This window comes from Oryza sativa, chromosome 2, assembly GCF_034140825.1.
Source record: "Oryza sativa Japonica Group chromosome 2, ASM3414082v1".
In the NCBI taxonomy this organism is placed as follows: domain Eukaryota; kingdom Viridiplantae; phylum Streptophyta; class Magnoliopsida; order Poales; family Poaceae; genus Oryza; species Oryza sativa.
In genome coordinates this window covers 5128448-5141820 of record NC_089036.1, presented here as the reverse complement: position 1 = coordinate 5141820, position 13373 = coordinate 5128448, and the positions used below count along the sequence as shown (strand labels likewise).

At 43.1% G+C, this 13373-nt stretch overlaps 2 protein-coding genes across 2 annotated transcripts; one reads left to right on the top strand and one right to left on the bottom strand.

Moving 5' to 3' along the window:
* Window positions 1-5456: 5456 nt before the first annotated feature.
* LOC4328583 (uncharacterized) lies at window positions 5457-9530 on the bottom strand. Its single transcript, XM_015770422.3, has 3 exons — window positions 9244-9530; window positions 7687-8019; window positions 5457-7616 (listed from the first exon to the last, which is right to left on the bottom strand). Exons 2-3 carry the CDS (start codon window positions 8004-8006, stop codon window positions 5774-5776), a joined length of 2163 nt encoding a protein of 720 aa, XP_015625908.1. The 5' UTR covers window positions 8007-8019; window positions 9244-9530; the 3' UTR covers window positions 5457-5773.
* A 119-nt stretch (window positions 9531-9649) lies between these two features.
* LOC4328582 (protein FLX-like 2) lies at window positions 9650-12836 on the top strand. The gene is made up of 4 exons (XM_015770423.3): window positions 9650-10396; window positions 10501-10643; window positions 10735-10832; window positions 11779-12836. Exons 1-4 carry the CDS (start codon window positions 9837-9839, stop codon window positions 12415-12417), a joined length of 1440 nt encoding a protein of 479 aa, XP_015625909.1. The 5' UTR covers window positions 9650-9836; the 3' UTR covers window positions 12418-12836.
* The last annotated feature ends 537 nt before the right edge of the window (window positions 12837-13373 follow it).

The window sequence follows — 13373 nt, the reverse complement described above, 5'->3', positions numbered from 1 at the left end:
GGGCTGCGGTAGGTGTGGGACCCACGTGTCAGGGAGTCGGATGGGGGCCGCAAAAAAGTCAGAGGTCTCGCTTCCCCGGGGGAACGGAAGGGGGGGAAGGGGACGTGACGCGAGTCACGCGACGGGACACGTGGCGGGGGGTGAGTGGGGCCAGGCGACGTGGGGAACGCAGCCGATGCGGTGGGGCCCACCTGTCGATGACTGCGCGGGGGGTGGGGTGGGGGAGCGTGGACGCACGGGTTGCGCGTGCCCCGGTGGTGGTGGCTGTGTCCGTCCGCGCGGCTGTTTCTGGTGGTGATGCGCTGGTGTGTTTTGGCTGGTGTACCCGGCTGGTGTACACAGAGCAGCAGTAATTTTCCTGTGCAAAACTACATGAACTTTTTTCATAGAGGTAATTGTGGAAAGTATTTTGCTGGGTTTTTAGTGGCTTTAATGGGGGTTATTAATGGAGCAGATATCAGTTTGAACCCCAGATATGGAAGCAATTAATGCATGCTTGCTGTGAATAACTGGTGTAATACAGGTGGCTATTAGTGTGAATATGATTTTGCAAGATTATCTGGAGTAATTGTGTTTTCTTTATATGGTTTGTCATAATTCAGATTTTTGGTGTATTAGTGGAAAGTATTAAATTCAGATTTTCTTTTAGTGACACTCCCTCCGTTCTAAAGATATAAGACATATTAGCATTTTACGTGGTTAGCATTGTGGCTAAGGGATCCCTCAATTCACCGGTTTGCTTAACATAGAATGCAAGCCATCAAAACTGTGTGGGTGATGGGCGAGCATTTCTCCGGCCTAGGCCAAAAATGAACCCTTTCGGGGAGGTCTATATGTCCATCGCCTGTCTATGTATCAAAGCCATAAGAAATATTGAACTTATGAGACTCTACTAGGGTCAATTGGCTCGGGTCGAAGTCGTGTCTGCAAAGCTGCTCGGAGGCAGCCGCTTGTCCCACGAGTTGTTACATGGGGCCAACTAGCTAGCCACCTAGGAACTAGGTTGTGGCAATGTCTTAAGATAGAGGTCGTGACTAAATACTGGTAGGGGAATGCTATGCATGGCTTGACCGAAAATGAGTCAAGGTGAGTAGGGTGGGTCATCCTCTCCTAGGGGGCCACCACATGGTAGCCTCTAGGAAGGAGATGGTTTTCGCACTCTAGCTGTCTTACTGCGATAACCCATTAGCATCCCGGGAAGGAGTACATGTGTTCTCATGGTAAGCAAAACGGGTTGATGTGTATCTATCAATGGCCTATACCCGACAACGGTATTTGTATAGTATAGGGAACGCTGGTGCTAAAGTATACGCGAGTTTGCGATAAAGTAGACAGGAGACAAGGATTTGCATACTGGTTCAGGCCCTCGGGATGAATAATAACCCTACTCCAGTTTCTCCACTTTATATGTATAGTTGTTATCCTTCGAGAAACCCAGACACTTGCTTTGTATTTCTTGCTCCCAAGCACTCTTGAGCACATCAAGTTCACCCAGAACCTCTAGTCAATCAGAGACTTGTGGTTTCCCACGTCTATTGAAGCCCATCTCTCCGACATATTATACGTTGATCATTAGTTTATTTATAGTATACAATCAACAGCTACAAAACTAACATTATGAAAAAGTACTTTTTGAACACAAATCTAACGACATCACACACATCATGTTGAGCATGTACTGTAATTTAAGTATCAGCTAAAAGTAATATGAACACATTATGGTGATGCGCTGGTGTTTTTTGGCTGGGTGTACTCCGGCTGGTGTACACAGAGCAGCAGTAATTTTCCTGTGCAAAACTCCATGAACTTTTTTTCAAAGAGGTAATTTTGGAAAATATTTTGCTGGGTTATTAATGGCTTTAATGGGGGTTATTAATGGAGTAGATATCAGTATGAACTCAGATATGGAAACAATTAATGCATGCTTGCTGTGAATAACTGGTGTAATACAGGTGGGTATTAGTGTGAATATGATTTTGCAAGATTATGTGGAGTAATGGTGTTTTCTTTACATGGTTAGTCATAATTCAGATTTTTGGTGTATTAGTGGAAAGTATTAAATTCAGATTTTCTTTTAATGACACTCCCTCCATTCTAAAGATATACTAGCTCCGTTTCAGGTTATAAAACTTTCTAGCATTGCCCACATTCATATAGATGTTAATAAATCTAGGCACACATATATGTCTAGATTCATTAATATATATATATATATATATATATGTATGTGGGTAATGCTAGAAAGTCTTATAATATGAAACGGAGGAAGTAAGACATATTAGCATTTTACGTGATTAGCATCGTGGCTAAGGAGTCCCTCACTTCACCGGTTTGCTTAACATGGAATGCAAGTCATCAAAACTGTGTGGGTGGTGGGTGAGTGTTTCTCCGGCCTAGGCCAAATACGAACCCTGGTGGGGAGGTCTATATGCCCATCACCTGTCTAGGTATCAAAGTCTTAAGAAAGATTGAACTTATGAGACTCTACTATGGTCAATTGGCTCGGGTCGAAGTCGTGTCTGCAAAGCTGCTCAGAGGCAGCCGCTTGTCCCATGAGTTGTTACATGGGGCCAACTAGGTTGTGGCATTGTATTAAGATAGAGGTCATGACTAAGGACTGGTAGGGGAATGCTAGGCATGGCTTGACCAAAATAAGTCAAGGTGAGTAGGTGGGTCATCCTCTCCTAGGGGCCACCACATGGTAGCCTCTGGGAAGGGGATGGTTTCCGCACTCCAGTTGTCTTACCGCGAGAACCCATTAGCACCCCGGGAAGGGGTATATGTGTTCTCATGGTAAGTAAAACGGGTTGATGTGTATCTATCGATGAGCTATACCGACAACGGTATTAGTATAGTATGGGGAACACTAGTGCTAAGGTATACGTGAGTTTGCGATAAGGTAGACGGGAGACAGGGATTTGTATACTAGTTCAGACCCTCGGGATGAGTAATAACCCTACTCTAGTTTATATGTATAGTTGTTATCCTTGGGGAAACCCAAACACTTGCTTTGCATTTCTTGCTCCCAAGCACTCTTGAGCAGATCAAGTTCACCTAGAGCCTCTAGTCAATCACAGACATGTGGTTTCCCACGTCTGTCTAAGCCCATCTTTCCGACATATTATACGTTGATCATTAGTTTACTTATAGTATACAATCAACAACTACGAAACTAACATTATGAAAAAGTTTTTTTAATACAAATCTAACGACATCACATACATTATGCTAAGCTTGTCCTGTAATTTAAGTATCAGCTAAAAGTAATATGAACACCTTATATTTTGGGGGAAAATAGAGTAATATCTTAGTGTTAAGTTTAGTGTTAAGTGGTAACTCAAAATTGAAAATATCTATTATACGTACCATTATAATACTACAAAAATACATAGAGAATGATTTCATTATGATCAAATACTATGGTTTTTGGTGTGAAAATGTTAGCAGTGACTAACAATGAACAAAATATAAAGTGGAGGTTCATGGGAAGGATGTTAGCCCTTGGGGGAGAATCACCATCACCACTATGTTCTCTTAAAGTAGTATAAATTTTCATATTGTGTTTTCAATTAACTTCTCAGAATAATGGTTTGTAGGAATCAGAATTGATTGATTTGATGTGAATATCTTAGTATTTACTAATAAAAACAAAAAAAAGAAATTCATTGAGTTTTGCAATTATTTGCTATAAACATTTTTAGAAGTGTGTAATATGTTTTTCCCAGGTTAAATAAAGTTTCACCACTTGACTATCATATTATTACTCTCTCCGGTTTTTAATGTTTGATGCCATTGACTTTTGGAAATATATTTAACCACTTTCTTATTTAAAAAGTATGCAATTATCATTTATTTGTTGTGATTTGTTTTATCATCAAAGATATTTTAAGGATGATTTTTTTCATATGTATAAAAAAATTGGATGAGATGAATGATCCATAAGTTAATGGCATCAAACCAAAAAAAATGCTACTGGGATGCAAATACTGGAAGCAGGGAACCCGGAGAACTGGCACGCTGGTTAAAATATCTCTACCCCTGGTAAGTAAAACTGAAAGACTACAATATTTGTTTTAAATATAATATGAAGATTCTATACTATGAGGATGAGTGGGGCCAGCGACGTGGGCCATGTTTGGGGAACCCAGCCGATGCGGTGAGGCCCACTTGTCAGTGACCGAGAGGGACGAGCGCGGCGCACGGGTTGCACGTGGTGTCCGTCCGCGCGGCTGTTTCTAGGGTGGTGTATTTCGCTGGGTGTACTGGCTGGTGTCTACACATAGAGAAGATATTTCAGGCAGGTTTTAACTTTTCCATGGGAAATTGTAGCAAGTGTTTAATGGGGATATATTTATTGCTATGCGATTTTCACAGATTACACGGATTTATGATCTTTGCTGTATATGGGTTGTCATGATTCAGATTTTTGGTGTATTAGTGGAAGGTAATAAACCCACATTTATTTAGTGATACTCCTTCGGTTCTAAAATATAATGTTATAAAATTTAGTCGATATAGCGGAATGACGACCAACCTTCCTAATCGCTTCTCATTGATCACCTAAGACATGCCATATGACGACATAGGAACACATGATATTTGCTAACGAGGTTCACCCAAACCTACATCCTTGTGACTATGATTATGGACGCTGCTCCCCAATCAACATAGCAACTAGCCGCTACAAGTCTATGGCCACACCACCATCATCTCCCCGTGTGGCTAAGTCGTCATGGTTACATTGTGGTATCCAACTCTAACTCACGGAAATATCATTTATTTATTGTGATGTGTTTTATCATCAAATGTATTTTAAGCGTGACTTATGCAAAAAAAAAAAAAAATGACAAATGGTCCATAAGTTAATGATGCTAAATATTAGAAATCGAAAGGAGTACTAATTGTCATTTCTTTACTCAGAATATCCGAGTGGTAACTGATGAGTAAAACCGAAACACTGCAGTATTTAGTTTAATATAATATGAAGATTCTATACAAATGTATTTCTCAGAGGTTATAATTGTTTTTTTTTTTCAATGAACATTTCTAATGTCAACTATCCTCATCACCCAAAAAAAACAAAGAACAGTAACCAAATATTACTCGATGCATTTGACATGAATTATTAGCAGTGATTAGTAATGAACAAGAAACTGAAGATGTAACAGAACAGGCGAGGGCAAGCCGTTGATTGGTGGCATCTGATGACCTCTAATGCCCCAACAATGCGTATTTTTGATATGATAGTAAATAATATTTAGAAGAAATAGTTAAAATTTCAGGAGTTTAAATACAACCTAAAACGGTTAAATTGATGCTAAACACGTATTTGTTACAAGCATCAACCTGGTATTATGGTTTAAGAATTAAGAGTAATATCGAGATACTATTACTCATCCATGTCACGGTTTAAGAGTAGTATCGAGATATTATTACTCATCCAAAGATTTGCACAGTTCAACAGAAATAAAATAACTTATCTTCGGATGTCAAAATTTACAACCATATGGAGGAAGGGAGTGCTGGATAACAACGTACAAAAAACTCCAATCCTTTTCCCAGATTCTGCCCACCACAAAAAGTTCAATCTAAAAGTACCGGCTAGTGCTAGGCAAACCATACTTGGAGCTAAAACCACCGAATAAGATTATGTTTCACACGTTATCTGATAAAAGATACATGATGGCATTGCACAGGTTCCACTAGAACGAGTTCATAAAAGGGCAACAAAAGGCACAACATAATTTACACTTGAGAACATATGGCAAGGGTTTTATGCTGCGATAGGGACTTTGCAGGTTGCCTTGTTGTGCCCATAACCCTTACACCTGCTGCAGCGCACCGCCCTTTTGATTGCGATTCGAGGATCAGCTGGCTTTTCCTTTGGTCTTCCAACCTGCCTCCGGGTTAGAATCGGTGATTGATGTAATGCCTCGCCTTGTGATGGGTCAGTTGATGGAGCAGCCACAACAATGTCAGGTATTGGATTGATTGACATGGCATAGGTCAAGCGGTAGCACTCTGTTGTGAAATACTTGGCACAGAAGTCAAGTGGGTTATGATCAGTGCGCTCAAACACCGCAATTGCATGTGAGCATGGGATCCCAGAGACATGCCACTTTCTGCAGGTGCAGTCCCATGTATCAATGTTGACAACATTGACAGCGCCATCGCATACCTCAAACACATTATTGTTTCCGTCATTGCCTGTTGAGCAAACAACACTGTGTGTAAGAGCTTTGCCCATCTCTTCCTGAATTTTCTGATTGGTTGATGGAGTTAGCGGTTCCGTCCATGAATTCGAATATTCCCTGCGCGTATACATCATCTCCATCAAGTTGCATCTGATTGTATCAACCAACTGCACTACTGAGAGCTCATATCTACTGGGGACCCACTGAAGAATTGTCTCGGGAACATTGCAGGTGTACTGGCCAAGTCGCGACCCCTTGAAGAAGGCATCTGACCACTTCTCAGGTTTAGTCTCCAAAAGCCATTCAGCAAGCTTATCAGATTCAACTTTGATGAGTTCAATACACTGGTTGAATTCATCAACTTTGCATGAATACATGGCTTTCTTAACATGCTCAACCATTGTATCTTTTAGTTCTTCACTCCAACTGTCATCCAATTGTGCCTTAAATTCTTCAATAAAATAGTTGACATGGTAGCCATGATAGCTATCTGGAAATATAAGAGAGACCTCATCCAACAGACCACATTTGCCATTTGATATGAATGTTAGTTCTCCAGACACAGGCAATGAAGCTTTTAGCTGTTCAAGAAACCAATGCCAATTTTCTTGACTCTCGTCGTCCACTACAGAGAGTGCAACTGGGAACATATCGCCTTCACCATCAACTGAGGTAGCAGCCAACAGCTTCCAATGCTTGTTCGGTTTCACAGATATCACATCAAGAAAGAGGAGAGGTCTGCAGCCATGCACAAAACCTTGAATGGAGGCATGAAATGCAACAAAGAAGCGGAATTTTGAATCTTCCAAGGCCTCTACTGTTGCCGCACTTCCAGGGTTTGTCTCGACAATCCTTTGGCAAAACCAAGGAAGCTGGTTGCATGCCTCTTCATGTGAACTGTATAGTTCTTTCTGGGCTATTGATTTGCCTCGCCAAGCTTGGGAGTAATTCAGGCTTAGCCCATATTCCCGCTGAAGATCATTAGCAATATCTCTTGGCCTATAGTTTGGACTATCACGCAATTTTTCCTTAATAACACTGGCCACCCACTTTTGAGACGCTAGACGATGACTTTTGACTGACTCTGATTCACATGTATGACTTCCAAAAACTTTCTTAATCATGAAATCCTTCTTTGCAGGAGACTTGGATGCATGTATACGCCATGGACATCCTTCAGCGGTACATTCCACAGTGACACGAGAAGAGTCATTCTTGACAAATCTGTAATGGAACCTATGTGCAATGGCATACTTGTGTAGTGCATCACGGAATTCCTTTGGACCTTCAAACACTTGACCAGCTCCAGTAATCGCATTCTCCCAACTTGCACAAATCTTTTGCCTCTTAGATCCATCTGGAGTAGTTGCTGCTACAGCATGATCTGCAGAAGCAGCAGGCACCACGGCAGATGTTTTTACCCTGAAAAAAATGTCTCATGTCATTTTTGGATATCCACTTATGAAGATGTTTATGCCAGTCAGAAGGGTACCTGTTGTCAGCCTTCTTCATGACATAAATATATGTTGTCTCTGACTCTGCATGGAATTCAACCATGCGTTTTAGGTCTTTGTCATTGGAAATTGAAATCAAAGTCTTGTTATTCCTCGGAAGGAAGTACTTGAACACATAGGAGTCAAGTTTGAGGTTATTGAGCGTTGAAGATATCTCATGTTTGAATGTTTTAAAAGTCCAATCACTTTTCACATGCATCGCGTGCGCCTCTCCACCAGAATAGGACATCTGTCCATCATCATCAGTTTTGAATTCTCCACCTACTTGAAGAACAGCTACTATCTGTTTGCTCCCCATGACTTACACTTTCCTAAGAAGAGGTTCAATGAAAGTGTTAATGATTTGCAGAATTAAGGATGTATGCTCAGCAAGTTAATCTACATGGGAAAGTACTTATTGTGCAGCCGATACTTGTTTACCAGTTAAAGGCAGTGCATCAAGTTCAAGATATTATCAGGCTACCATATTGCCGAGTGAAAAACTTAAAGAGTTTTGAGAGACACAAGCAGCAGGCCATCCTTAAACAAATGGGGCAGGACATAAAAACAGCATCCAGCACATGAATTATCTAGTCTCACTAGAATAATACTACTATAATCTATACCACTATATTAACAGAGATACAGACAGAAAATAATAACAGAACATTTTTTTTACCGAGTTTCCTGGTATCCTAATCCTTTTAAAGAAGCTACCACTTAACTACTCAGGCAAATGAGTTTTAGACAGCCAATCGTAGATAACCATAAAATATATATTACTCTCTGTTCAGTCAGATGATTAATTTTGCGTGCAACAATTTACTATTTATGTAAGTGTACTTTTGGTACTGGAATGCTGGGAACGCACAGGATACCCTAATTTCCATATTACTATTACATATCCCCTCCATACATATAGGTTTCAAAACTTTTGGACCTAATTTCAATTAGATAAGACTTGAAGGACTTTGGCAGAAACTCTAATCTGCCCATCACTCCCTTACTTTTCTCTGCATTGCTTACAACAGCTTATTATTGGTAGAGAAAATATTCTTCTTACCCCTTATCCTCCCAACAGTTTAATTTAGTTATATAACTCAAAACAAAAGGTCCCAGTGCTTAAATTGAAGAATATGGAACTGAGGGTTCTATCTATATCACATAAAGTGGAAAACTTGAAACTGGAGAAATGACCATCCATTAGTTTCTGGACACACTTTTCGCCACCGTGGTGAGATGATGATTACTCATCAGATCCCAAACCTACGCCCAAAACGTCAGTGATCCAACCCTAATCCCGTCTCCTCTCCATCCCCCAGGACAGAAAGATCACGGGAAACCCTCACAAAATCCACAAATTCTACCCACGAACAGCTCAATGTCTAAACATTCATCAAAAGCAAAGAAACCCCCCAACTATTTCCACAAATTCTTTCGATAAGCCATTATATTTATTACATACGAACGCACGAAATGAAGCCCCCCAATTATTTCCACAAATATTTTCGATATTCCATTATATTTATTTACATATGAACGCACGGAATTTTTACCGGCCACGGTGAAGCTTCCACAGCTGCAGTTGCCGGAGTCGGGGATGCAGTAGTCGCGCCTCCGCTCCCTCACCACCCACGCCGCCGCCGCCGCCGCCGCCAGGAACACCCCCCAAATCACGGCCTCACCTCCCAGCCCGCGAGCACCGGCGGACGGAGCGCCGCCGGCCACCGTGGCGCGCGGCGGGCGCGCGCGCGTGCGGCTAGGCTAGGGTTTGGAGCTCGCGGGGATTGTGCTCGTGCTCGTGCAGCCGCCGCCGCCGGCTAGGGTAAGGGAAGGAAGGGGGAGGAGAAAAAAAAATATAGGGAAAATACTAATAGGTCCCTGCACAAATACAGAAATTACAATCCTGTCCTCCTCAGGTGGGCCGGAATTTTACAATCCGGTCCTTCTCGCCCCATTCCTGGGCTCGTGGGCTGAAATAGCACGAAAATTTCAGTGAGAAATCCGAAGCCGTCTTCCTCCTCCCCCCACGCCGGCGACGACGACCAACCCTAGACCCGCCGCCTCCTCCGCCGCCGCCGCCGCCGCCGGCCACCGCGAGAGGTAACGACCTCTCCTCCCGCATCTCCCCCTCCCTCTCCTTCCCACCATGGGGAGCAAGGGGAGGGCGCCGCCGCCTTACCACCACCGGGGGGCGCACAAGATGATGCACCGGGACCCGTACGGGGGGGCACCGGGGATGCCGGGGCCGTTCCCGTACGACATGCTGGCGGCGGCGGCGCCGCCGCCGGAGATCCTGGAGCAGAAGCTGATGGCGCAGCGGGGGGAGCTGCAGAAGCTGGCGGTGGAGAACGACCGGCTGGCGATGAGCCACGACTCGCTGCGGAAGGAGCTCGCCGCGGCGCAGCAGGAGGCGCAGAGGCTGCAGGCGCAGGGGCAGGCGGCGATGGCGGCCGAGGAGCAGGAGGCGAGGGGGATCCTCGACAAGGTCGCCAAGATGGAGGCCGACCTCAAGGCCCGCGACCCCGTCAAGGCCGAGCTGCAGCAGGCGCACGCCGAGGCGCAGGGCCTCGTCGTCGCGAGGCAGCAGCTGGCCGCCGACACGCAGAAGCTGAGCAAGGACCTGCAGAGGAACCTCGGCGAGGCGCAGCAGCTCCCCGCGCTCGTGGCCGAGCGCGACGCCGCTAGGCAGGAGTATCAGCACCTCAGGTGCCGCGCGATATGAAATGCTCCGCGTTTGTGCCTTTTAGTTATGAATTTACTTGATTTATGACTGACATCGATTTCTGCGTGCGCACCGGTCGAAATCTCAGGGCTACGTATGAGTACGAAAGGAAACTCAGGATGGATCACTCCGAGTCGCTGCAGGTGATGAAGAGGAATTATGACACCATGGTCGCTGAGCTAGACAAGCTTCGTGCTGAGCTGATGAACACGGCTAATATTGACAGAGGAGGCATGCCGTTTATCTGTTGTTCCATTTTTTTTACCACAATTTTTGGGTAGCATATATAGAAACCACACCATGAGACATTTTCTATGTGTAGGTATGCTATACAATACTAATACTGCTCAAAAGGATGATGGCGCGCCTAGTCTTCCTGTTGGACAAATTGCTTATGATAGCGGTTATGGAGCTGCGCAGGTGAGCATCTTTATAACTCCTAAATAGATAACCAGCATACGGTGGAACTTATTATTTTGTGAAGCATGTTTCATCTGGATGACTATGTATATCATTTCATTGTCGTTGCAACTCCACTAGGCAAACCTCACTTCTCCATAGCCTTCAGAATTTATCTGTCATGGAAGTTGAGCCTTTTTGTTGTTATACCTTCATGGGCTAGTCTCTATCATGAAAGCACTTCTACTATGATGTTTATGCATATACCTTGAATTAAGTTATGCACAGTAGCACAGGTCAATAAACCAGTAAATAGCAAGAGCACGAGGATTTGGCCTCTGTTAGTTCCAATGTCACTGGTTTAAGTTTTTAATTATTATTTTGCTAACTTTTGCGGATATTGTTTTGTTTATTTATACAATTGCCATCTTATTTTCAGTCCCAAATATTAAATTCTTATTCTATACTTGTGTAATTAAATTGATTTATTTGCACAATCGGGATACCCCTTGCCATTAGCTAGTTTTGCGCTTTTGCTTGGTTTTAAATTTTAAGACTTCAAGTTATGGCACTGAGTTATACAAAATACATTGTACCAGTTTATTCAAAGATCATTACACCTACTGTAGAATGAGTTCATAACAAAGATACGATTGAATCAAGGATTTGGATCAAATCCTAAGCTCTCATGGGCTTCCAATGCAATCTCATCGAAAGTACAGAATACCGTAAATGAAAGCAGGACTAACTAGCTTTTTTACTTTTGTTCATTGATTCCTTTGTGCGTTTCTTTTCTGTCCTGAAGTTAATGGATGCTTTTCTTGCGGTGCACCCTTGATCATAAAGTAATTACGATACCTTTTTCCTTGTAGCAATGACAATTTCATATTTTGTCTTCTGCTTTTCTAACTGGTGCTGGAGCAATCTTTATGTATTAGTAACGATGGTATTTCAAATGTTATTGCAGGGAAGGACACCACCTGCTGGACTGGGAGACTCTTTAAGCGGAAACCCAGCTGGCACAGCTCCTCGGACTGGATTTGATCCATCAAGAGGCAATATGTATGACGCTTCTCGTATTGCTAGCTTCAGTTCTTCAAAAGCTGGAGGACATGATGCATCAAGGGGTGCCGCAGGCTACAATTCTTTGAAAGGTGCTGGATATGATCCTTCTAAAGCACCTGCACTTGGAGGACAGGCAACAGCTGCAGCTGCTCATGGGAGTAGTGCTGATTACTATGGATCAAATCAGGCAACACCACCTTCATATGCTTGGGGACAAGCTGCATCCGCTTATGGATCTGCACAAGTGCCACAGTCACATGCATCTGGACCTCCTGTTCAATCAACATCCTACAGTGCAACAACAGCACGTAACTTTGGCTCTGCCCAGGCTTTACCATCATATGCACATGCACAGGAGCAACCTTCATATGGACACGCACAGCTACCATCCTCATATGGATTAGCGCAAGCATCATTTCCATTTGCCCCAGCGCAAGGGGTGTCACCCTATGGGTCAGGTGCACAGCCTCCGCAGTATGGAGCTGGGCAAGCAGCAACTAATCCTGGCAGTGCTTACCAAGCACCTCATGGACGTAAATAAATCGGCAAAAGTTGTCTACTGATGGATTGTTATTGGCAAAAGAGACAATGCGCTGCTTTGTACACCAGAGTTCAGTTTCCTTTCCACAGCTACCAAATCTTGTCGTTTAACTGATATGAGGTGATTCCTGAATATAGTCTGGAGAAGTAATGCTCTGCAAGATGGGAATGCTTCTGTAAAGTGTAAACTTGTCGTCGGTGTTTTAACTGCCTTTTTTTATACCTTCAAGCCTCCAGGTTAGGCAACCCATGGAAGCATGAATTCTGACAAGAGCTGTAACTGTTGATTCTTATTTGATTTGTCAAAGTTAGTCGATTGTTTGTTAGTTCAAACTCAAATGCTGCATGTATGATATGAGATATACACTGCTAGTTCTGGGAGGTTAATAATATGCCCGTGCTGGAGATTCTCAATGTTTATCATGCATGCATTCGTTCTGTTTATCCTGTAAATGCGCATGCCCAGGATGCATACATCCGACATTCCCAATGACAGCCTCAATGGCATATGTTAGAAGCTGAAAAGTTTGGAAATTTTGTACTGGAGTTGCAGCCTCCTGTTGTGCTCTGGTTTTCAAATATGTTTTCAGATGGACAATCACATAGTTTTGAAGCAATGCTAACATTTTTTTGACATAATGATCCAATTTATTGAAAAACAATCAGCACTAGATTGGTTGCATTGTAAAGACAAAAAACAGTTTATTCCTTGATGATGTTCCATGCATCTACCTCGCTAATCAGCGATAAGCTAGAGGAACAGCAGCTAGCAAAAGGTACCTACCTGGAACAATTTCAGTGGCAGAGGGCACAACGCGAACGCAAGTAACAGCCACCCGTTTCACTAGTTACAGCAGAATGACAGATTGAACAGCACACATGAATCCCTATCTGCTGCAATATAATGCACTATGAATCCAGCTTCTTTTTTTTTTCTTTTACCTCAGTGCACCAGTG